Source organism: Pelodiscus sinensis, chromosome 2 (assembly GCF_052426305.1).
Source record: "Pelodiscus sinensis isolate ZL-2025 chromosome 2, ASM5242630v1, whole genome shotgun sequence".
Taxonomy (NCBI): Eukaryota; Metazoa; Chordata; order Testudines; family Trionychidae; genus Pelodiscus; species Pelodiscus sinensis.
In genome coordinates this window covers 66,270,094-66,294,619 of record NC_143053.1, presented here as the reverse complement: position 1 = coordinate 66,294,619, position 24,526 = coordinate 66,270,094, and the positions used below count along the sequence as shown (strand labels likewise).

Below are 24,526 nucleotides of genomic sequence, written 5' to 3'. Positions count from 1 at the left end.
CCAAGAAAAGGGGATTGCTTTTTATAAAACCAAACAGAAGAGACAATCACCAAATCAAGTACAGTCCTCAATTTTTACATAACTGAGCAAATGTTTAAAGAGACTGAACCAAGATGAGCCAGAAAGATAGGATTAACGTGGAAAAGGCTTGCTTTTCACTAAGCCTTATAGAAAAGAGATAAAACTAAGAAATTTGGAGTAGTGCTTTGTTTTAGCACAGCTAAATCAATGCTTAAGGTTTGAAAAACTAAAAGGCAGTATTATAGCCCTTTTCTGTTAAAACATAGCAAATAAGCGTTTATAGGAATTAAGAAAAATATACTGATGGAATTCCCATTTAAACAAATTTATTAAAATTCACTTCATAAAAACAACACTGCATTTTTAAAACTAATTTCAATAAAGCATATTCTTTTCCTTTTATTTTTTTTAAATTGAATTAAAGACACCAGCAATGTTGGGTAATTTAAAATACAGTAAAAATCTTGCACTGCCCCATTAGATAAACAAATTGAATTTTTGGAGTGTAGAGTAACAACAAAAGGAAATGCTCCACTTTAATCATGGACACACAAATCTTCTTCTAAAAAAGCTTTTTTTTTTAATATAGGTATGAGTAATTCTGATGTGATGGTTGCTCTTCAGCGTGGATACCGGATGCCACGCATGGAAGCCTGTCCAGCTGAACTTTATGATATCATGAAAACATGTTGGAAAGATAAAGCAGAAGAGAGGCCAACATTTGATTATTTACAGAGTGTGCTTGATGATTTCTACACAGCAACAGAAGGGCAGTATCAACAGCAGCCATAGGGCAAAAACATTTTCCAGTTGGCATAGACTATTGTTCGGACAAACTGGGCAGACCAGTTACTTCATGTATTTGGATATCCTAACAGATTGTGGCTTCTGAAACTGAAGGCTGAAATTTCACTGGAAGAATCATTCTACCTAGAAATAAACCATCTTTTTCTTTGGTTAATTTAAATGTTCACTCTGCTTAGAGTTCTCTTTAGATGTTATCTTTTTATTTGCCTAAATCAACATCCAAACAAGACAAACTTTGAAACAGACCAAATACAGTTCCACCAGTATAAACTTTTGAAGTATTTGCAGCTGAAAAACTCTAAATGACAGCACACTTTACAAGATAAATATGAACAATTTATTAATAGAAAAGTCAAAGCTAATTTGGGAGCAAAATTTTAGATTAAAAATATGAAGCATGATTTTCTAGCTTCTGATTATTTTACATCAGAATCTGGAGTACTGTATCTTGTTGTAAGACTCAAATGCTTAAGATGTAATCATCTCCTTCAAGAAAGGGTTAAAAAGGTAATTTTACTGTAATTATCTTTTGCATTTATACATAGCACAAGCATTTCCACTGCTAAGGTTTGAAAAGCATGTCTCTTACAGGCACCAAGGTAAGAATATTGTGAAAGTGCATTATAAAACAGCAATTATTGTGCTAGTTGGGTCAAAAAAGACAGTATGGTGTCTTGTTCTGCATATGGAGGAACATGAATTTAAGCCTGGAACCACTTGCTCAAAAATTTAATTTTTTCCCATGGGTTTAAGCCACTGGCAAATCGCCCCTAGAGATTTTGAAGAGAGCACTATCTAGCCCTCAGATGAATCACAATCAGTACCTCAAACTACCTTTACTTATAGAAAGCATTTTCATGGGTATTTTAATAGGAGTAATTAGTAATATTTTGCTGTTTCGATGGAACTGAAACCTCTCTAAAGATTAGCCAAAATTAAGGTATTAAAATGCAGCATACCTTATAAGCATATTGTAATCAGTGAAATTACACTGAAGGGTTTGTACACTGATTCTGCTTTGAGTATGTAATTACTATTAATTTATAACCAGTTAAACCCATAGCTGATTTACTTGTTACATAGTTTTTAATGCATATTCTGCTAGGATCAAGGTGTATTAACAAAACTGTATTTAAACTAATTCTCAAGTCATGAGTGAATCATCAGGTTATGAGTAAGTTAGTTATCAAAGCATAACAAGTGCAATTATATAAAGGAGGACACAGACTTGTTAAAGTAGCACTGGTCTGTTCTTAAAACAAAAAATTTCTGCACAATACAAAACAATTTATGGGGGGAAAAAAGGGTACTTACAGAAGCTTTTTTTAAAAAAAGAGGCTAGCTAACTACTAGTGATGCTTTACCATACCAGAAGTCCAAACAGTGAGCAGTAGAAACATTGCTTTTCTTTATTTAGTAAAGCATAATGGGTTTCTGAATGAAGTCAGTCAGTCCGTCCATGTGCTGAATAACCACAGATTGTAAATATTTTACTGTATGTTTTAATTGTAATAAACTCTTAAATTTAAAAATGTGTACCATAGTAGTTATAATCTGTGGGACAAAAAAAAAAGTAGCAGATTTTATAGCCCAGGTTGACAGTTCTGTGTACAAGGAATGCAGGAGAGATCCTGTCAGTGTTCAGATGCTATACAATCAAAATAACTATTTAAAGTGACAAAACGAAATTGATTCTTGCCTTTTATACCCATTCATTTCAAAAGAGATGTTCAGAGGTCTCAAGACAGTCATTTCACTGCTGAATATTTTAGTGGAAATAAATAGCCAGATAAGTGGCTCTTAATCTAGAATCCTAAACTACTCACCACACTAGTATATCTCTTCTAAAAAGCTGCTAAAAACTCAATCTTAAACAATACCACTAGGCTTGTGTACTGAAACATTTAAGAAAGCCTAAACACTTGTAAATAGCGTTTGCGAAATTTAACGTAAGTCATCCTAGTTGCAGAAAATGTCTAGGAGCTATACATTGGATCAAATACAGTATGAGGCTGCAGAGCTAATGGAGTGTTTAGAAATACAGGTGTACTGAAGTGTACCGTATTCCCCTTGTTCAAACACAGATGAAAGCATGTGTGGCTTAACTCATGTTCGAGGAAAAAAAAAAAAAAATCAAATGACCTCTTGAGCCTCTCTGAAATCTATTGTTTGGGGTTCATCAAGATTCCTAATCACGTTACCAGTTTACTATAATAAACCAAAGCATTTAAAAGGAGAGCCTCCATTCATCATCATTTCTGATTTCGTCCTGAGAGGTCTGGCTAGACAATGCCATTTGACTCAATCTGCAAGAAGGCTATATTTCTTTGGAATTTGGATGGCTGTGATGAGTCCAGTGGATACCTGTATTGACAGGACAAATAATCCCTCTGGGTATTACTTTTCTGGGGTGTTTCCTACATCATAAAATACCTCTCCATGTTCATACAAGTCCTTGAGTACACATTTCTGTGAGTATTTTAACAGAGAGACTCTCTTAACTGGTTGCGAGTATTTAGTTGACAGAGGAAAGAGGAAATTTCAAGACTAGAGCTTTTAATTATTATAAAAACAGGATAGTCTGAGTGTTGCAACAGTAATGCTGCTCCATCTAGTGTTTCACAATGCTAGTGACAGCCTCTGAGTCAGGCCCAAGATGAGATGAAAACATGCTGAAAGACCTCCTACATGACTCAAGGCTTTTGAAATGTATATGTATAATGCAGTTAATATAATGCAACAAATCTGTCACCAGTAAACCTCACTAAGGCAACTGGTCAACTCTTAGAACTTTGTTGCTGGCACACGTTTCTAAAGCAGTTAACCTATTAGTTGGCTAAAAACTATTTCTGGTTATAATCACCACTCTGTCCTAGCCCCACTAAATTTCTTGAGAAAGTTTCCTTTTAAGATTACGTAATGGCCCTCTTGATTTCAAGTGCATCATATTTAAGTAGAAGCAAAGCTAACACACAAGGGCTGTGTCTAGACTGGCAAGTTTTTCCACAAAACATCTGCTTTTGTGGAAAAACTTGCCAGCTGTCTACACTGGCCACTTGAATTTCCGCAAGAACACTGACTTCCTACTGTCTGAAATCAGTGCTTCTTGCGGAAATACTATGCTGCTCCCGTTCGGGCAAAAGTCCTTTTGCGCAAAAGGGCCAGTGTAGACAGCTCAGATTTGTTTTGCACAAAAAAGCCCTGATTGCGAAAATGGCAATTGGGGCTTTTTTGCACAAAAGCCTGTCTAGATTGGCACGGACGCTTTTCCGCAAAAAGTGCTTTTGTGGAAAAGCATCCGTGCCAATCCAGACGCTCTTTTCCGCAAATGCTTTTAATGAAAAACTTTTCCGTTAAAAGCATTTGCGGAAAATCATGCCAGTCTAGACGTAGTCAAGGATTCAAAGGTCAAATTACAAAATATATCTCTTGATCTAATTAACACCAAATTTGAATTGACTTGAAAAAAAACCCAAGCTTTATTGTAAGCAAATTTTAAAAAGTCGATTGCATAGACAATACAGTGAGGGACTTTCAAACAGCCATTCCTTTCCAAAGGAAGACAATTAGGGATATGACAAGCATTTAAAATCAACAGTGGCTCCATACCATTCCATCATCTGACTATATCATTAAATGAAATCTGAGTACCAAATTTCACATTTTAATTCCACAGTAAACTGACATCAAGTATAAGATTAATGGAGGAAGCCAGCTCCTCTACAAACAGTATCTATTAGCTAATGAAACAGTAAAAGTGAACAAGCTGTTTCCCAAAATGGTTGAACACAAATGCCATTAAATGTTGGAAATAAATGTAAAAAGAAACAAGGAAAGTAAAAAGACAGGAATGTACCACAAACCTTGACACAAGGCACTATTCTCCTGCAGTCTGGAAATCCATGTCTGTTGTCTTTCCATGATCATATCTTCATAAGAATCCCAATTTAAGTTTACATTTACATATTTCTTTAGTAAATGAAAACACTTGACAGATTTTTTTTCTATTAATAGCTTATCCTCCCAGTTAAGTTGATGGTAAGGCTGTGTCTACGCTAGCCTTTTTTCTCCCTCCAAAATTGTTGTCAACAACAATTCAGAATTACAACTGCTGTTTCTTATCAATACAGACATAATGCATTAAGGATTAGAGTTATTCTTTTGCTTTACGTGCCAAAGTAGCTTGTTTTCTTGATGTGGTTGGAGAGTCGTCAGATTTCCCCAAGGTTCTGCTGATGGGTGTTTTAGAAGTCCCTGCTACTGTAGACTTTATATTAGCAAATAAACCCTTCTTGGGTTTTTGCTCCTTAAGAACTTCTGAATACAAGTGCTTTTTGCACTCATCTAGTTGTTCTTGCAAGAGAGACACTGTAGCTTCAAGCTCAAGGACACGTTTAGCACAGTTCTGAAGGCCTCTCATTTCTTGTTCCTATGGAATAGTTAAGCCACATTAAATAAGTAAACATTACTAGGGATGTGACTGTGTACATGTTTAACAGATGAGTCTAGGCTCATCGGTTAACCCTCATGGTTATACGCGGCTCCAACCCCCACATTGCTGCCTCTATATCAGAGGTAGTGGGGGGGAGGGAGCAGTAGGAGCCTGTACATGCAGGAAGCCTGTACATCCCTCCCATGCTGCCGCCTCCAAGCTGGCTTTCACAAGCACCAGCTCCCACAGAGCGACCTCCCCCTCTCACAACGAGGAGAGGGGAAGGAGGGGCAGATGGGAGTGGTACACGCAAGAAGCAGAGCAACAGCTTCTCCCCCTCCCCCTCATGTAACTGCTGAAAAATTCAGCCATTATACATTTACAAAAACCAACACATTTTAACATCACTGGATAATATTATTTTGTTCATTTTCTCCAAGAAACTTCAGAATGCGATCTGTAGGTCATAAGATAGCACTGTGCAATTACGCTGCCATTACAACAAAAAAAACTGAACAGCCATAAAAGGTCACATCAGCGGTCCATCTAACCCACTATCCTGTCTGACAATGGTTTATGCCAGTTGCTTTGGAAAGAACGATCGAACAGAAAAGTCAGGAAAAAACAACAAATGGTCTGGTAGCACTTTATAGACTAACAAAACATGTAGATGGAGTGATTTATCTCCTGTTGCCTTCAACCAGCTTCTGTACTCAGAGACTTAGAATATTCAGAGCATAGGACTACATCCCTGATTATCTTGGCTAACGGCCATATCTCATTTTTTACCTCCTTTATAGTCTTGGCCTATAAAACATTCCTTGGCAATGAGAGCCACAGGTTGATTGTGTGTTACATGAAGTAGAACTTCCTTATGTTTGTATTCAACCTACTGTCTATTAATTTCATTGGATGACTGACAGTTGTAATATTGTGAAAGAACACACACTTCCTTATTTACCTTTTCTACAGCATTCATGATGTTTTTATAGACCATTATATCATCCCCATAGGGGAAGTCCCAGTCTTTTTAATCTTTCCTCATACAGAAGCTGTACCATATCCTTAATTTTTGTTTCTCTTCTCTTTACCTTTTCCAATTCGAATATATAAAATCATAGAATACTAGAACTGGAAAAAACCGAGCAATCATAAGAACATACATAAGAACGGCCGTACTGTGTCAGACCAAAGGTCCATCTAGCCCAGTAGCCTGTCTGCCAACAGTGGCCAGCAGCAGGTGCCCCAGAGAGGATGGACCAAAGACAATGATCAAGCGATTTGTCTCCTGCCATCCTTCTCCAGCCTTCCACAAACAGAGGCCAGGGACACCATTTCTATCCCCTGGCTAATAGCCTTTTATGGACCCAACCTCTATGAAATTATCTAGCTTCTCTTTAAACTCTGTTATAGTTCCAGCCTTCACAGCCTCCTCTGGCAAGGAGTTCCACAGGTTGACTACACGCTGTGTAAAGAAGAACTTTCTTTTATTAGTTTTAAACCTGCTACCCATTAACTTCATTTGTTCTTCTTGATTCTTCATCAAGTCCAGTCCCCTTGTCCTCATGGCAGGACCAAGCATTGTCTAGATCCATCTTTCTTAAACTCAGTTGAATGCTGAGAGCAGCTCCAACCAACACCTGTACTCCTCCCAGTTGCAAGGAGTAAGGCAAGCTGATGGGAGTGTTTGCTCCCATTAGCCTCCTGCTGTGTGGAAGCTACTATACTTGGTGTACGGTAAGCTGACGTCAGCTGTGTACCTTAAGCTGACTTTCCAGATCTAGTGTAGACCTGGCCCCAGTGTCTGACAAGACTGGGCTCAGTAATTAAAGTTGTGAAATGGTCAAATGTTCTGCCCATTTGATGCTGATAATTCAGCTCCCATAGCAGATTCACATTTTGAAGACTAAGATCTTAAAAAAAAAAAAAGTTTTTCATTCTTATAGTTGCAACAAAAGTCTTTAAGTGTGAACTAATGTAGCCAAGTCTGAGAATAAAAACCTGAAGGCACTGAGCTACTCCGGTGAATTGAATGCATGTGCATGCAAATTGAATATTTAATATTCACATATGCTAAAGCAAAAAGCTCAGCAATCCTAGAAGTATCTTACATTGTTTTTATATGTCCCTTCCAAACTCAAGAGGCCAAATTCAAGGATAACAGTATGAACGTAGTTGCTATCCGAAGAATAATCTACTTAACTTTTAAGCCTCATTGTCAGTGAGAGAGTCACTGAAGCTAGAATATGGCCTTAATTACATCATCTGGGTTAGGCCTTTAATTAGATGCAAGTTAGTCCCCTCCATAGGAAAAGCACCATTGCTTAAGCTTATATTCTTATGTTTCCCAGTAATCAACGTAAGTGTGCAGGTGCAACAGGTGATATTCGGGCATTCAGGAAGAGCTCTCTAAATACTTCATCTTTGACATCTGAAAGTTGCTAGTTTCTAACAAACTAGTGTTTTATAAAGTAATTTCAAATGCAGTAAGATTTACAATATAGAGTCCTCTAGTTTTCCTTTCCAAACCCCTCTACACAAGGTCAAACAAAATAAACCTTCTTTTACACATTACCATCTTAAAGAGTTTAAGCCACAAAGGTTTAACATTTGAATCCATATTACAGGAAGCATCCTCTAATGGCAGTGGTCTCTAACCTTTTTAAGCACAAGATCACATTTTGAATTTAAGTCAATCCAAGATCTACCTGATACCCAAAATCCCTTGCCCCACTCCTTCCCTGTGGCCCTGCACCTACACCATCCCTTCTCCAAAGCCCTGCATTCGCTGCTCACCTTGTGGAGATGGGGGACACCATGACATCAGCACCCTCTTCCACCCTGCACAGCAAGCAGGAGGTTCCTGGGGGCAGCTCCACAACAGAGAATAGGAGCAGCACAGCAGTGGGGGAAGAGACAGCTGAAGACAACCTCCTAGCCAAACTAGTCAGGATCACTTGTCAGAGGCCCCAGGATCTACCAGTATGTCCCAGTCTGCTGGTTGGTGACCACTGCTCTGCTCTATGGCCTTTAGGATATGGATTGACTATACAAGAGATTCAGCAAACAGTAACCCAAGGACTAGCTTTATGCTAGCACTCAAGAACATAAGCCAAAAATAAAATTGATATCGCCTATTCATATATAGTGCAGCTCACTGTTTAACAAGGCTAACAGTCATTTAAAAAGGTAGTTTCAATACTTGTTTGACAAACCTTCAATGTCAATATATGCATCAGTCTATTGTTTTCCTCGATTGTTTTTCTGTTAACTTCATTTACTTCTTGTAAAGTTTCATTTAATTTCTGTATTTTAAACTTCAGAGATTTTATTAGCTGCAAAAAAAAATCATGAAGATTAAGAAATCACTGAAAATTTTAAGGGTATGTATTTTTATAAATATAAATAAATATTATATACATAAATATAAATATATTTTTAGAGTGCATGGAGAGGTAGTTAAATACTCTAAAATGTTACACAGTAACAAGCCATTAAGACCCAAAAATAGAATGTTATAAGTACATCTTATCCACAATAAAGTACAACCATCATATAGAAGAACTGTTGAATCAGAATCACTTCAGGAATATTCAGCAGCCATTCCACTAAAAAGATAGGAGAGTTTTGAAAAGCAAGTGGCAGTTTGAAAAAAAAAAAAAAAAAAAAAAAAAAAAAATAAGATTACTTACCTCTTGTAACTGTTGTTCTTTGAGATGTGCTGCTCATGTCCATTTCATGTAGGTGTGCACATACCACATGCACAGATTGTCAGAGTTTTCCATCAGTGGTACTGTCAGGCCAGCAAGGGAGCCACTACATCGGTGTATATAAACACGTGCTGGTCCTCCACCCCCTCAGTTCCAGGTGGGATTTGGAACAGACATATGCAACACATCTTGAACAACAGTTATGAGTGGTAAATAACCATTTTTTGAGTGATTGCTCATGACCATTCCATGTCAGTGACTCCAAAGCCAAACCCATGGAGGCAGGGTCAGAGACTACAGAGACACGGACTGCAACACCGCCCTGCCCACAGCCACATGATTCCTGGCCTGCTACACTATAGCATAGTGACTTGCAAAAGTATGCACTGAAGATTTCCACGATGGGCACCTGGAGCCAGAAAAGTGGCAGATGAAGCATGGGCGCTAGTGGAATGAGCTGTAATAGGGGGAGCTGGAACATAAGTCAGCTTATAACATGCCCCGATACAGAAAGTGTTCAGGACGAGATACACTGTGCTGACACTGGCATACCCCCTCATGCTATCAACTATTGAAACAAATAACTGGGGTTTTCTGAAAGAGTTTTGTTCTGTCCAAATAAAAAGGCCAAAGCATGTCTAACATCTATGGTGATTAGAGCCTGCTCTCTTCCCAACTCGTGAGGTTTCAGGTAAAAAAAAAAAAAAGTCTCTGTTGACATGGAAATGAGAGACCACCTTTGATTAAAAATGTGGGGTGGGGGCAAAGACTGACTTTATCCTTGGAAAAGATGGTGGGGGGGGAGGGTCCACAGTTAAGGAGGTAACAGCCTAGTGGAGGTAATGGCCACAAAAAATGACACCTTCCAGGAAAGGTGCAATAGAGAAAACATCACTAATGGCTCGGGGGGGGGGAAGGGGGGGGAGAAGAGAGCCATCAACGTAGAGAGCACCTAGTTAGGACCCAGGGGCATACCATATCCAAACTGTTAAGGAAGCGACACACCATAGGGTCCTCAAAGACAGTCTTATCCCGGAGCTTGAATGGAAAACCAAAATAGCAGTTAGGTGCACACTGACCAAAGAAAAGGCAAGGCTCTGGATTCTAAGGTCCAGAAGGTAGACCAAAATGGCAGTGACAGGGACTTCTGCCGGGGGGGGTGGGGGGGGGGGAGGAGAGGGGAAGGAGTTCTTCCCTTCTAACCACAGCATGAAGCACTTCTGTTTTGTTAGCTAAGTGGCCTCAACTGAAGGTTTATGACTCCCCGAGCAAGACCCTTTGAACGTGCTCCTTTATTATAGGAAGTAGGATGCGGGCAGGGAGGCTGTGGCCATGATAGTGTCAAAGAAGGCCCCACTAACTATTCTTTGGGTGGAAATCAGAGTGGAGTTGGCCTTGTTCAGGATGAGATCTAGCCTGAGGAAGGTTCCCTGATTATGGATATGTCATCTAGGACCTGAGAAGGGGAGGAAGCCCCTATGAGCCAGTCGTCTAAATACAGGTACACCTGAACCCGTCTTTTGTGCAGGAACACGGCCAGAACTGCCATGCATTTGGTGAACACACAGAGGGGGGTGGGGGGCAGAGAGAGGCCAAAGGGAAGTTCCATAAACAGATAATAATCTTAGCCCACAGTGAACAAGAGGAAACGACTGAGAGGGTCCACAATTGAGATGTGAAAATAAGCATCTTTGAGATCAAGGGCAGTGTACCAGTTTCCCAAGGCTAGGTAATGGATGATCACCATCAGCCAACATCATCTTGAACTTTGACTTTACTATGAAGTCATTCAGGCCCCTGAGGTCTAATGTAGGATGAAACCCGGCTTTAGGAACAAGAAATAGTGAGAGTAGAACCCCCTGCCTCTGTAGTCCATCAGGATCTCTTATACAGCTCCAAGATTGAGGAGCTGTTGTACCTCTAGCCATTAGAGATGCTTATGAGAGGGGCCTTGAAGAGATGCTTGAAGGAGGAGGAAGTTGTGGGAGGGGAGCAGGGTCGGAACACGATGGAATATCTTGTACGTAACCCGGGGACTGCCTGTATTCACATTTGATACATGCCCTGTATCAAAGGGAGGGAAGGAGACACAATGGGTGAACCCCGACCCAACAGGAACTCCAAGCAGCCAAAAAACTTGAAACAACTGGAACAAGGAATTTGAAACTTGGAAACAAATGAACTCTAATGAGGCACTAACTATGGATACCATTGATATCTCGATTGCTAGCAATTTTGCTTGCACCAATGACAGTCATGAGCAGCAAAAAGGAAGTGAGGGAGTGGAGGGCCAGCAGGGGTATATATGCGTGGATATAGCAGCACTACTCCAGGGGGCTCCCTTGCTGGCCTGCTGGGTACCCTAAGGGAAAACTCCAACAATCAGTGCATGTGGTGTGCACACACATACATGGAATGGACATGGGCAATCATTAAAGAAGAATCTACTTTCTCTCCTATCGCTTCTCCCCTTCCATTTAACATTGTTCTATTAATTGTGTTTATGTCTGACTAGTTATGAGCAGGAGCACAATTGAAAGAGACCAAACCTGCTAATCAAAATAGTTTGAGAATTAGTGCCTCTCCTACAAAAAACAAAATACCTCCCTCACATACTATTAAGCTAGTTCTCCAAAAGACTAAGTTAAATACTTAGATTTAAAAAAAACATCTTGTGCTCAACTAGATTTAGTGGGCAAATATGGGAGAGGGGAACTATGCAAGGTAAGTTCTTACCACTGAGTAGGAATGTATGAGACAAGTGAAGCAGAACAGAAGAGTGGAATTTCCAGAAGAATAAGCAATTCCTTTAGATTTTCACCACTCCAAGAAGTCTAAGGGAGCTTGCTGCTCTTTTACCCACTTGGAATGCTGAACTCTGCACAATTAAGCTTTTACACTACAAAGCACGCTTAGCTTTCAGGTTAAAAAAAAGCTTCAATTGGCTTCATGGCCAGAAACGGCTTCTGGAGATGGGATGAGAAGATGAAGGACTAATTCAGGAACCTTAAATAGGTTATATCATTCAAGATCAGGGCTAGTAAGTTACAGGAAGTTTATCATAACAGTGAAAATTTCTAGCTTTCTCTACTATATATGAGTACGTTTATTAGAGGTGGCCAAGAAGAGGTTTCTCCTTTCCCTACAGTGCCTTTTTTTCCCCCCACCCAAGTAGAAAAATCTATTACCAGAATTACTCAAAATAAATCTCTAAAATATAACTGAGTGTAAAGTGAGAATCACAGTCCAACAGCAAGGAGTGTGAATTAATTAGCGACTGGTACACATGGTTGAAGCAACTCTGTTTTGAGGTCACGTTTAATATATCTGAGGCATATGCCAGTAAGCCCAATGCTCACCCAGGCATTCTATTAGAGCAATGTGACATTTATGCCTGACTTCCAGATATGCATTGCATCCAGAAAATAGTTTTTCCATAATTTGCTGAAGTCCCAACTACTGGGTTTTACTTCAACGTGATTAAAAAAAAAATCACTTGGGGGGGAGGGGGAAGATATTTTGTTAAGGCACTGTGGGGTGCAGCCAGAGAAGACATCTTAGGGGTGCTTCCCCGTGTGCTTACAAAGCCACTTAGTTGTCTCCTTGCTTACTGGGGCTTCTCACCACCCTGTTCTGCTAGGTCAGATCTCCTGGTTTCCCCCAGCCAAGATACAGAGCCAAAGTCACTGCCCTCTCCCTCACCACCACGGAGGGGCAATATAGACACTAAAACTCGTCAGGTCCAAGGAAAATGCAGTTTTGGGCCCAGCATCCAAGGATACCACTCCCCAAATGGGATCAGAACTCCAAATAAATTATTCCGGTAAGCCCCCTTTAACAGTGAAAGGAAGATGTACACACTGATTGCTCTCCCAGGTAACAATTATTTACACTGGCTTAAGAGTAAATAAAAGTGATTTTATTAAGTGCAAACAGTAAGATTTAAGTGGTTGCAAGTGAAAACAGGTAGAGCAAAGCAGGTGAGAATTTTGTCTTTACATTCCATCCTTCCATGGAAAATTACCTGGACAGACATCTAGTTGGGAGTGATCACATGACTTCCTAAGACCAAACGCTGCTTAGACTCAAATGACAGAAGAAGCTGTTTACAGGTAATCACTCAAGACACTGTGGAAAAGACCCTTGATTGCTTCCATTTGCACATTTAAAAACATTCCATACTTCATATATTTAACTTTACAAACAATGATACATACACAAAAATAAGATACAGATCCAGCAGATTGAGACATTAAAATTGATAGGTTAGAGGAGGTATTTTGTCCAAAGCATCTTCAAGTTATGCATATTGGTATCCATAAGTCAATGTCATAAAGCATGGGACGGATGAACTGTCACAGCAATCTGAAGTTCAGGATCTGGACTGTTACCAGGCTTCCTTGGGCATGTCACTTAATCTACACCTCCCCTTCCCCACATCTCTAACGTAGGGAGCAATAATTATTTCCTGCCTCAAAGGATTGTTGAATAATAAGTGTTTATGAGATATCCTGATTCTAGGACAGATTCCTTTCTGATTCCAAGCTTCCACTGCATCCCGACTAATAGTGATTCCATGCAACAGTTGCTACAAGATGACACTCAAACCAATGGCAAGTCAGAATGCAAGACAGCCTAATTCCCATTTTAGGCACCAAGGAAAGAACTCCGCATATTGGGTGTAAGCACGTTTGAAAGCTTCTTCTCAGTTGAATGGTTTCTGGTGCTGAGCAATTAAAAATCTGGCCCTTACCAACTAGAACCCTCAAACAACAAAACATTCCACCATTCATCCAAGCCTAGAATAAGATAGACAACTTTACCTCATTTCTATCGTCACACTGTCTCTGCAATACGTCTGTAGTTCTCTGCGACTCCTCATATTTAAGTTCTGTATGAAGCAAAGACAGAATTAAACTGAGTCATGCTCTACAACAAGAGCATACTGGAAGAATATTAGATGTGTACCTGGTTGTACTTCGTCTTCTGAATTTGGGATTCCCAAAGCCAACAATCCAGACTGCTCTCCAAATTTTTGTTGCAACTCTAATATTTTCCTATCTCTGTCCTGAACGAAGAAATGCACTGATTTTAACAAAGAATATACACCTTTGACTGGTCTTCAATCACGTTGACTATTGTAAATGTTGATTATACTAAACATGGGTTTTAGAAACAGATGCTAGTTGAAAGTTTACTTTTAAAGCTGATCTCACTGAATCTTCTCTAGAAATTTGTGCCAGTCTTGCCAAGGCAAAGGTGTACTGCACTTAGAAGTAGATGCATGTTCAGGGTGCTGGAGCTAGAGATCTTTGTGGCATGGGGCAGGGCAAGGGCCTGTCAGTGGGCCAGATCTGGACCACCTAGCTCTTCTATGACCCACATAGCAGTTCCCGGCTCCACTTTTTAACACATTGCCTGGGTGCCGGGGACACGGGAGCCCTTTCAACTGCTTCTATTTAAAGGGCTCGCACGAGGAAAACAGGCGTGAGCCAGGACAGCTGATTCCCGACTCGGACCCAGTCCCCCTGTTGTGCTTCAGCCTTTTAAATATATTAAGAGTCTCCAGAAGCAGGCCCTGTCTGCAGGGGTCCCAGAGTGGAGCTGGTCCCCCTGGCATTAGCAGCCTCTGTCAGCAGTCAACTCTGGCTGCCAAAAATAGGGACTGTTCCAGCAGCAGCTTCTGTCCATCGCTACTCTTGCCACTGAACAGGAGCTGCTGCCAAAGCAGTCCCTGCCTGCGGCCAGCCTCGGCCGCCGTGAATAGGGGTGGCTGGACCCGGTGCAAGCCAGGACCGAGCAGTCCGAGCTCATGCCAGTTCAGGATGCTACGCCTCTGTATCTTAAATGTAGTAAAAGCCTGGTGGCTCTTACTATATTTAAAATGCAGAGTCACAGCAGTCCAGAGTCAGTGGGGGCCGCGACTGCTTGGTTCCGGCTTCAGCCAGTTCCCACTGTGACTCTGTGGAGGGTCTCCTTATTGACTAATCGTGTAGTCAATACCAATTGTATCAACCACACGCTTTAGCCAGATAATTGCAATTTAACATCCTTATGCTGGACATGTATGCAGACATGTATTCCACTTAGATGCATCTACTTGAAGAATACAATTTAGTGTAGGTTACTGTTACTAAAACTCAAAAGTCTGTCTCCTTTTGTGTTTTATTAAAAAGTTGGATTTCTTACTATGGAACTGCCAACCTCCTAACCATCAACTGCTTCCCTCTGGACATTCAGAATCAAGAGCTGCTACGAGAGCTATCATTTCATTCATGACTCCATCTGCTTTTCCTCTACACAAACTCCCCTTTAAAGACCAAAAGTGAAGTCTTGCTCCCACCTCTTAAAAAAAAAAAAAAAAAAAATCTCCTTTCAGTCATGGGATCCCATCTTAATTCCTGACTTCTACACTGTAACTCTCATAACCCCCAATCCTTTGACCCAAGGAGGAAGGTAGCAATATATTGCAGATCAATTGCATGCAACCTGTAGCCCATGGATTCCACCTGCGGCCTATGCACCCCCTGTGTGTCCGCTTTGCTCACTGGGACACTGGAACCTGCACTTGAACAGTCATGAATCAAGCCCTGGGAGGAAGGGAGAGAAACGGGGACAAAGTGCCAATCAGCAGGTTTGAGGTGTTCAGCAAGTGCTGGAAGGGTGGGGGAGGAGTAGGAAGTGCAGTGCTCTGGGGCCCCAGTACAGAGGGATGTGATGCAAGGGGACAAAAAGGGATTGGGGGCCACAGGTTGCCCACCACTGGAAATCACGTGACCTACTGAGATGAAGGAGGGCCACAGGTGCAGCCCAGTCACTAGTCTTGATTGCCAATTGCTATTCTAAGTCTTTCCTTTGGTCACAGCTTTGCTCAAATCCCACCACTTAGGTGTTAGGTGTTCGGCACATAGGATAGGTCTACAGCACAATAAGACACCTGCAGCTGGCCTGTGTCAACTGTCAGGGGCTTGAGTTGTGGGGCTAGAAAACTGTAGTGTAGACATTCAGGCTCAGGCTGGAGGGTCCCAGAGCCCAAACTCCAGCCAGAATGTTTACACTGCAATTGTATATCCCCACAGTCCAAGTCAGCCAACATGGGTCATCCGCCAGTGTTTTATTGCAGAGTAGACATACCCACAGCCAGAGTTAGTACAGAGGCTAACAGTATCAGATGGAGCCAGCGTCACCCTACAGGCACAATATGACCATGTACCACAACACGAATGAGCTGAACTTCCTCAAAAGTTATTTTGATGGCTTAGTTTACAATGTTACAGAGAGAATATTCCTGGAAGACATCTTTAAGGAAAGGTAATGTTACATAGTGACAAGTTAAAAAGGACACTATACTGCAATTAAAAAAAAAAAAAAAAAAGTCAAATCAACTCTACCTCAAGTTTCTCTTGTTCAGCTATGAACTCTTCTATTGGAACATAGTTGTCTTCGACTTGTTCCATTGCACACATATATGCATGTTTCTTTATAGCTTCCTTATACATTTCAAATTTATTCTCCAATTCATCTTCATAACTTTCTCTCATATCTTCCAGGCGTTTACTGAAATTGATAAATCAAGTTAGCTTGAGTGTTACAATTTACAGAATTTTCCAAGACTCAAAGTATTAATATTAAAACCTAGAAAGAGTTGGTCAAAGATTAAAGTAAATAAAAATCACAAGGTTAAGTGGGAGACTAGCAGAAAAAGAAAGTTCTACTTTTTATGTTTGCAGTAATTTCACTTAGTCCTTTAGACAAGTGTTTCTCAACCAGTGGTACAAGTACATTTAGGGGTACTCAAGAGAAATCTGGGAGGAACATCAACAACTGAAATTTGGAGAAAACTGAATTTGTGTTTTAAGTTTTACAGCGCTTTATTATTTTTGTACTTTTTATACCCAAAAATTTCATTGCCTGCCCGGCTACAATTAAGTTGTTTAAACAAATGCGTAGCAATGGTAGAATAAAATTGTGTCTGAAAACTGTAGGTACTTGGGGTACTTATAATTGTTTTTAAAAAGGGGGTACTTTATTTTTTAAAAAGTTGAGACTCGCTGTTTTAGCTCATAGTCTTAGAGTCTATTTTTCAGGGTCAGAAAAATATTTAGTTCTAGTTAATCTATTGTATTAATTTACAATAGTCTAAATAGGAGAAATCAGAAAGCCAAAAATTGTTTTGATTTTTGCTTCTTTATATTATATATATATATATATATATATGTTAGCAAGGACTTTGAGCTATTTGCATAAGGTAAGTCTGTGAGACAACTGTATATACATAACAGGAAGTGTATGTGGATGTTTAATGCTGAAAGTTGAGTTTGGTTGGTCTGCTTCTCTATACTGCTATGGTTTGGCAACAGATATTTGCCAGTCCAGGAAAGGTAAAGACATGCCATGTCACTGCTTTGATCACAGTACAACTGGCAACATTCACATATTAAGATAAAAAGGCTCTAATGCATTTATATGGCCCACATTACTGAGAGGCACTCAAATACTGCAGTCTTCAGTGGATTTAGAATAGCACTGCCCAGCCTCTGTGGTGGTGTGATTATCCCTCATTTTATAGATGCAGAACTGAAGCACAGCAAGCCCAAAGACACACAAAGCCAGTGGAGAAGGAAAAAGAACATGGGGCTCCCAAACCCAAGCTAGCACCCTAAATACTGGGCCAGATCTCCTCCCTTTAATATTCAGGCTCAAACACTGTTAAGATTAAGATCCTTGCATTTGATTAGCTTTTAAACTCAAGCCCAACTACAATTTAAGACTTTATTTTATTTACAGTGAGGAAGTTATGGCCTGCAGGCCAGATCTGGGCTCTGGCTTGTCTTGATCTGGCTGGCAAAATTTGGAGGTCCCCTCCCAATCTGCAGATGTGTGTGTGTGTGGGGGGGGGGGACATCCCTGAGCCTCGCGGACTGGATTCAGGCAAGCTGCTGGCTGGATGTGGCTGGCTCCGCCTAGTGGGGAAAGGAAGCAGCTGTGTGCCAGAAATGGTAGCACAGGGAAGTCCCATCCCATGCAGCCAGAGATTGCTCAAATGCCAGGAGTTTGAGACCCCTATGCTATTGCACATGACATACCTATCAACTTTGCAGATACTGAACCAATCCCTGGAGTTATGACTATGACACAGAATATAGAGCTCATTCTGAGCAAAATCACAGCATTTTAGCCACCAAGATGACAGCAATGATTCATGGAGTGGCAAAAACCACACAGAAGATAAAAAGTGAGGTGTGCTTACAAAGGTGTTCTACCAATTGGGCAGCAGTTTATATTCAACAGCAATCTAGGAAAGCATCCTCAGAAGTACTGAGTATGTGATTAGACAATTTTTTTTGGTCTGGTAGAGTCTCATATATGGGGAAAGTCAGAATGCAATATCCTCCAGTAATTTCAGGTTAACTATAAAGTAAGTACAATACAAAGGGCATTACTACTTTTTTTTTTTTTAAAGCCTGCATCAACAATCCAATCACTGAGATTTTTCCAGTCTTTTGCTCTTTGAAACAGAACTTTAAAGTTGGCAAGCCATTATTGGCTTCTCTCATGCATTCACCATTTAGAGAGGTCTCTATTCTATTCCATCATGTTAAATAGGTTTGGTGGTCTCACCACTTACCTCCAGGTTTCCTCTGTTTCCAACAGTTGTTGAAACATTGCTTCTGCCATCTCTTTACGTATCTGCACTTCAAGAAGGAGTTTACTCTGCCTTTCTGTTACTAGCTTCTCCTTCAGGTTCTCAGTAATTTTCAAGAGCTCCTGGATTTAAAATACTTCACTTCAGAAAGCAAGCTAAAAGCAGTAGTAGCATACAATTTAAATTTAAAAAAAGTGTTATATACCAGGTAATGGTGTTCATAAAAGCCACAACTACCTATCCACTATCAAATCACATCTCAGAGGTTCAACCTGTACAAGCATAATGTTTTCTTAACAGAATGTTCTTTCAAACCAGTGGTTGAGTTGTTAACCATGTTGTAGCTTAATGACAATTCTTCACTTGGAGATTAAAGGCTGCTTTATGTTGCTAAATTATTAAAAAACTTTGCTACCAAGTTATTAAAGATTAGGCTGTTTGTAAATTATCTGAAAATTGGCTACAGAGCCAGTAGAAAGAGGCTGCATTTCTTCTACATTTGCATTTTTAGCAGTTTCTAGCATTCTAAAGAAAAGGTTTAAGGGAAACTCAAATCTGAAAATATTTACTGCGGAAGTTACTTTATAGTTTCTGCTTTCACCTTGGTATTTAATTGCCAAAAGATGCTAGGTTTACTGATTCATTCATATTAAGACCAGAAGGACCCTTATGATTATCTGGTCCAGTGATACTCAGACATCAGTGCTTCTTCAGAAGCCAAATAAGCAATCGACGTTACGGCTACGTCTAAACTGGCATGATTTTCCACAAATGCTTTTAACGGAAAAGATTTTCCCTTAAAAGCATTTGCAGAAAAGAGCGTCTAGATTGGCACGGACGATTTAGGCAAAAGCACTTTTTGAGGAAAAGTGTCCGTGCTAATCTAAACGCGGTTTTGCGCAAAAAAGCTCCGATCGCCATTTTCGCCATCAGGGCTTTTTTGCGCAAAACAGTTTTTAGCTGTCTACACTGGTCCTCTTGCGCAAATGCTTTTGCGCAAGAAGGCTTTTCCCCCCGAGCGGGAGCAGCATAGTATTTGCGCAAGAACACTGACAATCTTACATTGAATCATCAGTATTCTTGTGCAAATTCAAGTGGCCAGTGTAGACAGCTGGCAAGTATTTCCGCAAAAGCAGCTGCTTTTGCGGAAACACTTGCCAGTCTAGACACAGCCCAACTGAAAGGCCCACAGTAGTGGGAATTCACTGGCTCATTTACTATAAAACTATATATTAGGGATGCTAAAATATGGTTAAGTAAAGTGTAACTGGTGAAGTTCTCAGCGGTTACACGGTTACATGCAAGGCTGCAGTCAGCTCCTCAGGAGCCAGTGTGTGCAGGGAGCTGGCTTTCAAGCGGATTCCTCATGTGCACTGCCTCCTGTCTGCCCCACACCCCCGTGCTACTGCCTCTCCATGCCAGGCCCACCCACCCCCACCCCCATCCCCTAGCTCCCACTAGGTGGAAAGGGACAGGGCTTAGGGGAAAAAAGGGTGGAGCAAGGGCAGGGAATGCCAAGTAAAATAGCTTAGAGAAGCCCAGGTATATTGTTGTGACATGGCATTCCATATACTTTAAACAAATATGCTTATTATATTAATGTTACAACTGAAATAGGTTTTATTCAAAATGGTTCATGTAAGAAATCATTTGAAAGGTTATGCCTTACTGAATAGGATTATCCCATTCATATACCTGTATCATTTTTGTAGATGAAGTTATGAATACAGATCTGCGTATTTGTTAAAAACATTAACCTCATTTCCTTCATGTCTTCATGCCTATACGACCACAGAATGTTGACTTAAAGTAAGCAATTCCAGCTACATTAACATCATAAATGGGTAGAAGTACCTTAGGTCAAAATAAGCGTAGGATCTACATGGCGGGGGGCTGACGAGAAAAACCTTCCCATCAACTTATCTTACTCTTCTTGTTGGTGACAGAGTACAGAGATCAACTTCAGAGTGATCTGTGGTTGCACTGGTGGTCTTCACTAGACCCACTAAATTCACTGCCCATGGATTGATCCACCCTACTGTAGGAACTGATGCTGGGAGATGTAACCCAAGATAGCTTTGTTAAAATGATCTGAAGAGGTTTTAAAGACATGTTTATAAAGTTCCCAAGGAAGAAAATAGCTATTTCAAAATAATTAGTGCTGTGTTTTAACAAAATAAAACTTCTGCTTCCTTACTTTTCTTCTTGTATAGAGATGGTGCTGGGGGGAGGGGGAGAACTGGCTTTTAAGCTAGTTCCTCCCAGCACCGACTCCTGGGAGAGGGGGGCGGGAAGGAAGCAGTTGATACTCCACTCAACTACACAATAAGCTTATGCTTATCTGGTAGTCAACTACTCGCTAATATCCCTAGTCTCATTTCTATTCTACTTAGCCTTTTAAAATTAAGGTGGGTCATCCTACCATCCCAAACCATTTTAAAATTAGACTGAGCAGGAAGTCAACCTTTCATGTTAGACAATGTTACTTCTCCTATGGTTTGATTATATTGACTGAAATTGAATGTAGCCAAAGTCAAGACTACACAGTATGCATGACTAAATAGATTTTAACTACCTCGTGGGTCATGATGGTGATGTCCACTTCCTCTTCAGAGGAGAAGGTATCGATATCTTCATCAGGAAGTTCTTCAGAAAATATGTTGGCATCAAAATGTACTATAGGCTTGCCATCCTTCCCAAGTAATCTTGGGGCAAAATATTCAAAGGTTTGGGAGTGGATTGTCTGAGTAACCTGAAAATTAGTCATAAAATAACATGTACTGTGAGGGGAAAATGGTGTTTCTTTCTGACATAAATATAAGGAGCTACATCAAACCATCTAAAGAATCTGTTATAATACATGTACGTTCAGGACAGAAGTTTAATCCTATTGTCCCTCAGTTTTTATTTACTAAAACAAGATCCTTTTTTTTTTTTTTTTTTTTTTTTCAGGTTTTTTCCAACTTTTTTTAAGGTTGCTATTATTCGGTATCTAAGCAGATATCAGAACAATTTCCAAAACTAGAGATCTTGTTTAGGATATTGGTTATAAGAAACTAGAGAATGCCTCTTCTTACTGCACCTCTTAAATCTGCTGATAAAAAGTTTGGGGACAAATTATCAGCTTGTGCAATTCATGTATTTAAATATTCATAAATTGAGCACATGTGCAGTATGTAATTTAACTATTTGCATATCTACAGATGGTATAACATGGCTAGCTCTCTGTCTGGTCACACTAAGTAACTGCACACTAACAAAGGAATATAATTCTATGTATCTGACTAGAAAAAAAATTATTTCAAGAAGGTTAAGACTATTAAAAACTTTGAAAAAAACAAAAACAAAAACCCAATATAATATGTAGGGGATAGTGTGGTAATATAAGATAAGCCCAAAAGAAACAAGCCAGATGTTCTTCAAATCATAAAGTCTTACATACACAAACCATATGATCAGGAGTTTGTGTGTGTCAGTCAACCTAGGCAATTCACAAGTTAAGTGTAATAGTGCTTCAGGAGAAGTAGACTTCTACTTACCTGTTTGGCTATAGCAGAAAATTTCATTACATGTAATGTCTCATTGTGAGTGGAAGCGCACTGATTAACATTGACAATCATACAAGCTTTGCCTTTACCACAGAAGAATGGTTGAAAGAGGCGGGTGAGTTTACTCTCTCGGAATGGAATATAGCTTGGTTTCACTCTTAAAAAAAGAAATTGTACAATTTCCATGAAGAAATCTGAGCAAGTCATAATAGCAGATGCATAGCTGACCAATACATTTTCTAAAGTTATGCTGAGGAAACATGTACTTTTCCATAAAAACACCCAAGTTTGAATGCAACGTCCCTGAACATGTTCCCAAATTAGGGATGTTAGATACTGGGTGACAGAATAGTTGAGTAACTGCATGAATTCTTATCAGTTACTTGACTATTCTACAGTCCCAGGGCGAGGGGCGGCAGCCAGTGCACTCAGGCTCCACTCCTGGGGAGCCTCCTGCCACCTCACGCTGCTGCTTCAGAGGCAGCAGTGCAGGGTGCTAGGCAGGAGCTGGTCTGCAAGGGGAGACAGTTTAAAAGCCGGCTCCCCACTCAGACCTGCTGCCTGCCACCCCGTGCTGCTGCCTCTGATACAGGGGCAGCAGTGCGGGATGGCAGCAGCCCCTGTCCGTGAGGAGCTTGGACCCCCTCGTAGACATGGGCTGCTTTACAGCAGAGGCAGCAGTGGGGGAGGGACAGGTGGCACTGCGAGCTGGTGCTGGGGGGTGGGGCGCATGCAGATCTGGCTTTTAAGCTAGCTCCCCCAGCACCAGCTCCTGCTTCCCCATCACCACCCTTGCTGCCTCTGACACAGAGGCAGCAAGGGGGGCATGCGAGTGGTTGACAAGATTAACCAATAAACCTAGAACTATTGGTTAATCGTCTAGTTGACTACTGTTGACATCTCTATCCCAAATAGTGTCCAAGGAAATGTTTATGGCAGATATTTTTTAAAAGTCAAGAAAAAAAAAGGGGGGGGATATGGACAAGAAATCTGCCTTTGGCGAAGTTCATACCATTCATAAAAAGGAGATACTTGAATCTTATGTCAAGTACAGTCTTGTTTCTAATTTGTTGAGTGACTCTACTTACACAGACTGAGAAAAATCTACACTTAAAAATAATTGGTTGTTTGCAGTCTGAAATTCACAGGTTTTGCAGTTTAATGTCTTTTCTACCACATTCCCACATAAAAGATATTTGTTAAGTGAACCACTGTGCAAGTTTACAGAATCACTTCAGTGCTGTGCACTGCACGGTTAGTCTTTTAGCTGAACTAAAATGCAAGTTACTATTTTAAGTCTTCTCACTTACTTAGGATTCTGATTCAGCTTCAGTGCTGCCATGCATTTCCCAAGAATAAAAAGAGAATTATTAATATTCCCTGCTTCTTTTAGTCTGTCTCCAAAGGCTTGTGTTTTATTGCACCGTTCAGACCCAGCCAAGTCACAAAGAGACATTCTAAATGAAAGAATTAATCAGTAATGTAAATATTGTATAATTTTAACACTGTTTATTTTTGGATAAGTCGGTGTGATAAAAACCACTAAATCTTAACATTTCTGGATATACATTCAAGAGTCACAGTACAGAATACCTTATTTTTAATGTTTGATCGTTCAGTGGCTTTTGGCAAACAAAATGCAAGAAACAGTTTTTTATTGAAGGGAAGGCTTTGTACAAAGACCAGAGTAGGTCATCAGTTAATCATCAGATAATATAGCTACAGTTAAATACACTGCAATAGCTTAAATACTGTAATTACTATTTCCATATTCCACAGAGTTAGTCAAGTCAACATCATAGCTCTTTTTTTTTTTTTTTTTTTTTAACAATGGAAACAGGTGCATTCAGTACATTTATCCAATTTTTTAGTACCAGTATTCATAGGAACCCAAATCTCAATGTAGGACTATTCTAACAACAACTTGACCTCAAATGAGTGCTACCAATGCACTTTCTCTTAGAAGAGAAAAACCTGTTAGAAGTACTTGGATCATTATCGTAGTCAATTTCAGTACTGCATGAACTTATTCCTGGGGAAATTCTGCACTGCTGTGCATGCACACAATTCATATCCCCCACAGATTTCTTTGCTTTCCCACAGAAAAATGACTTTGACAGGGAAACAAAGGGAAGCTGTAAGAGCAGTCATGCACCACTCCCTAAAAGTGCAGGTGCATCATTTCAAGCATGAGGAGCAGCTGATGGAGGGGTAAATCACTGTAGGGCTCAGGATACCGGACCAGTGACCTCTACCCTGTACTTGGATCAGCTGGGATAGGACTTCCTCTTTCCCTGCAAGGAATAGGTAGGGCTGTGTCAGACCCACCCCCAAAAAGCTACCAGCTGTAGGAAGAAGAGGG

The 24,526-nt window shown here is 40.3% G+C and overlaps 2 protein-coding genes across 10 annotated transcripts in view; one reads left to right on the top strand and one right to left on the bottom strand.

The window, feature by feature from the left end:
• LYN (LYN proto-oncogene, Src family tyrosine kinase) overlaps nucleotides 1-2,364 on the top strand; it is an 89,619-nt gene extending 87,255 nt beyond the window's left edge. For all 6 annotated transcript variants that reach the window (XM_075920679.2, XM_075920678.2, XM_075920676.2 and 3 more), the window contains exon 13: nucleotides 611-2,364. In XM_075920679.2, coding sequence (XP_075776794.1) covers nucleotides 611-813 — 203 coding nt within the window. In that variant the 3' untranslated portion in view covers nucleotides 814-2,364. The remainder of the gene's footprint in view (nucleotides 1-610) is intronic.
• A 1,995-nt stretch (nucleotides 2,365-4,359) lies between these two features.
• Nucleotides 4,360-24,526, bottom strand: part of LOC102446292 (kinesin-like protein KIF20A) — a 37,229-nt gene continuing 17,062 nt past the window's right edge. For all 4 annotated transcript variants that reach the window (XM_075920670.2, XM_075920672.2, XM_075920669.2 and 1 more), the window contains exons 11-19: nucleotides 23,475-23,621; nucleotides 22,156-22,321; nucleotides 21,192-21,368; nucleotides 18,599-18,738; nucleotides 16,362-16,527; nucleotides 13,939-14,038; nucleotides 13,794-13,861; nucleotides 8,476-8,595; nucleotides 4,360-5,257 (exon numbers count right to left, since the gene is read on the bottom strand). In XM_075920670.2, the coding sequence (XP_075776785.2) occupies nucleotides 4,982-5,257; nucleotides 8,476-8,595; nucleotides 13,794-13,861; nucleotides 13,939-14,038; nucleotides 16,362-16,527; nucleotides 18,599-18,738; nucleotides 21,192-21,368; nucleotides 22,156-22,321; nucleotides 23,475-23,621 (1,360 nt within the window). In that variant the 3' untranslated portion in view covers nucleotides 4,360-4,981. The remainder of the gene's footprint in view (nucleotides 5,258-8,475; nucleotides 8,596-13,793; nucleotides 13,862-13,938; nucleotides 14,039-16,361; nucleotides 16,528-18,598; nucleotides 18,739-21,191; nucleotides 21,369-22,155; nucleotides 22,322-23,474; nucleotides 23,622-24,526) is intronic.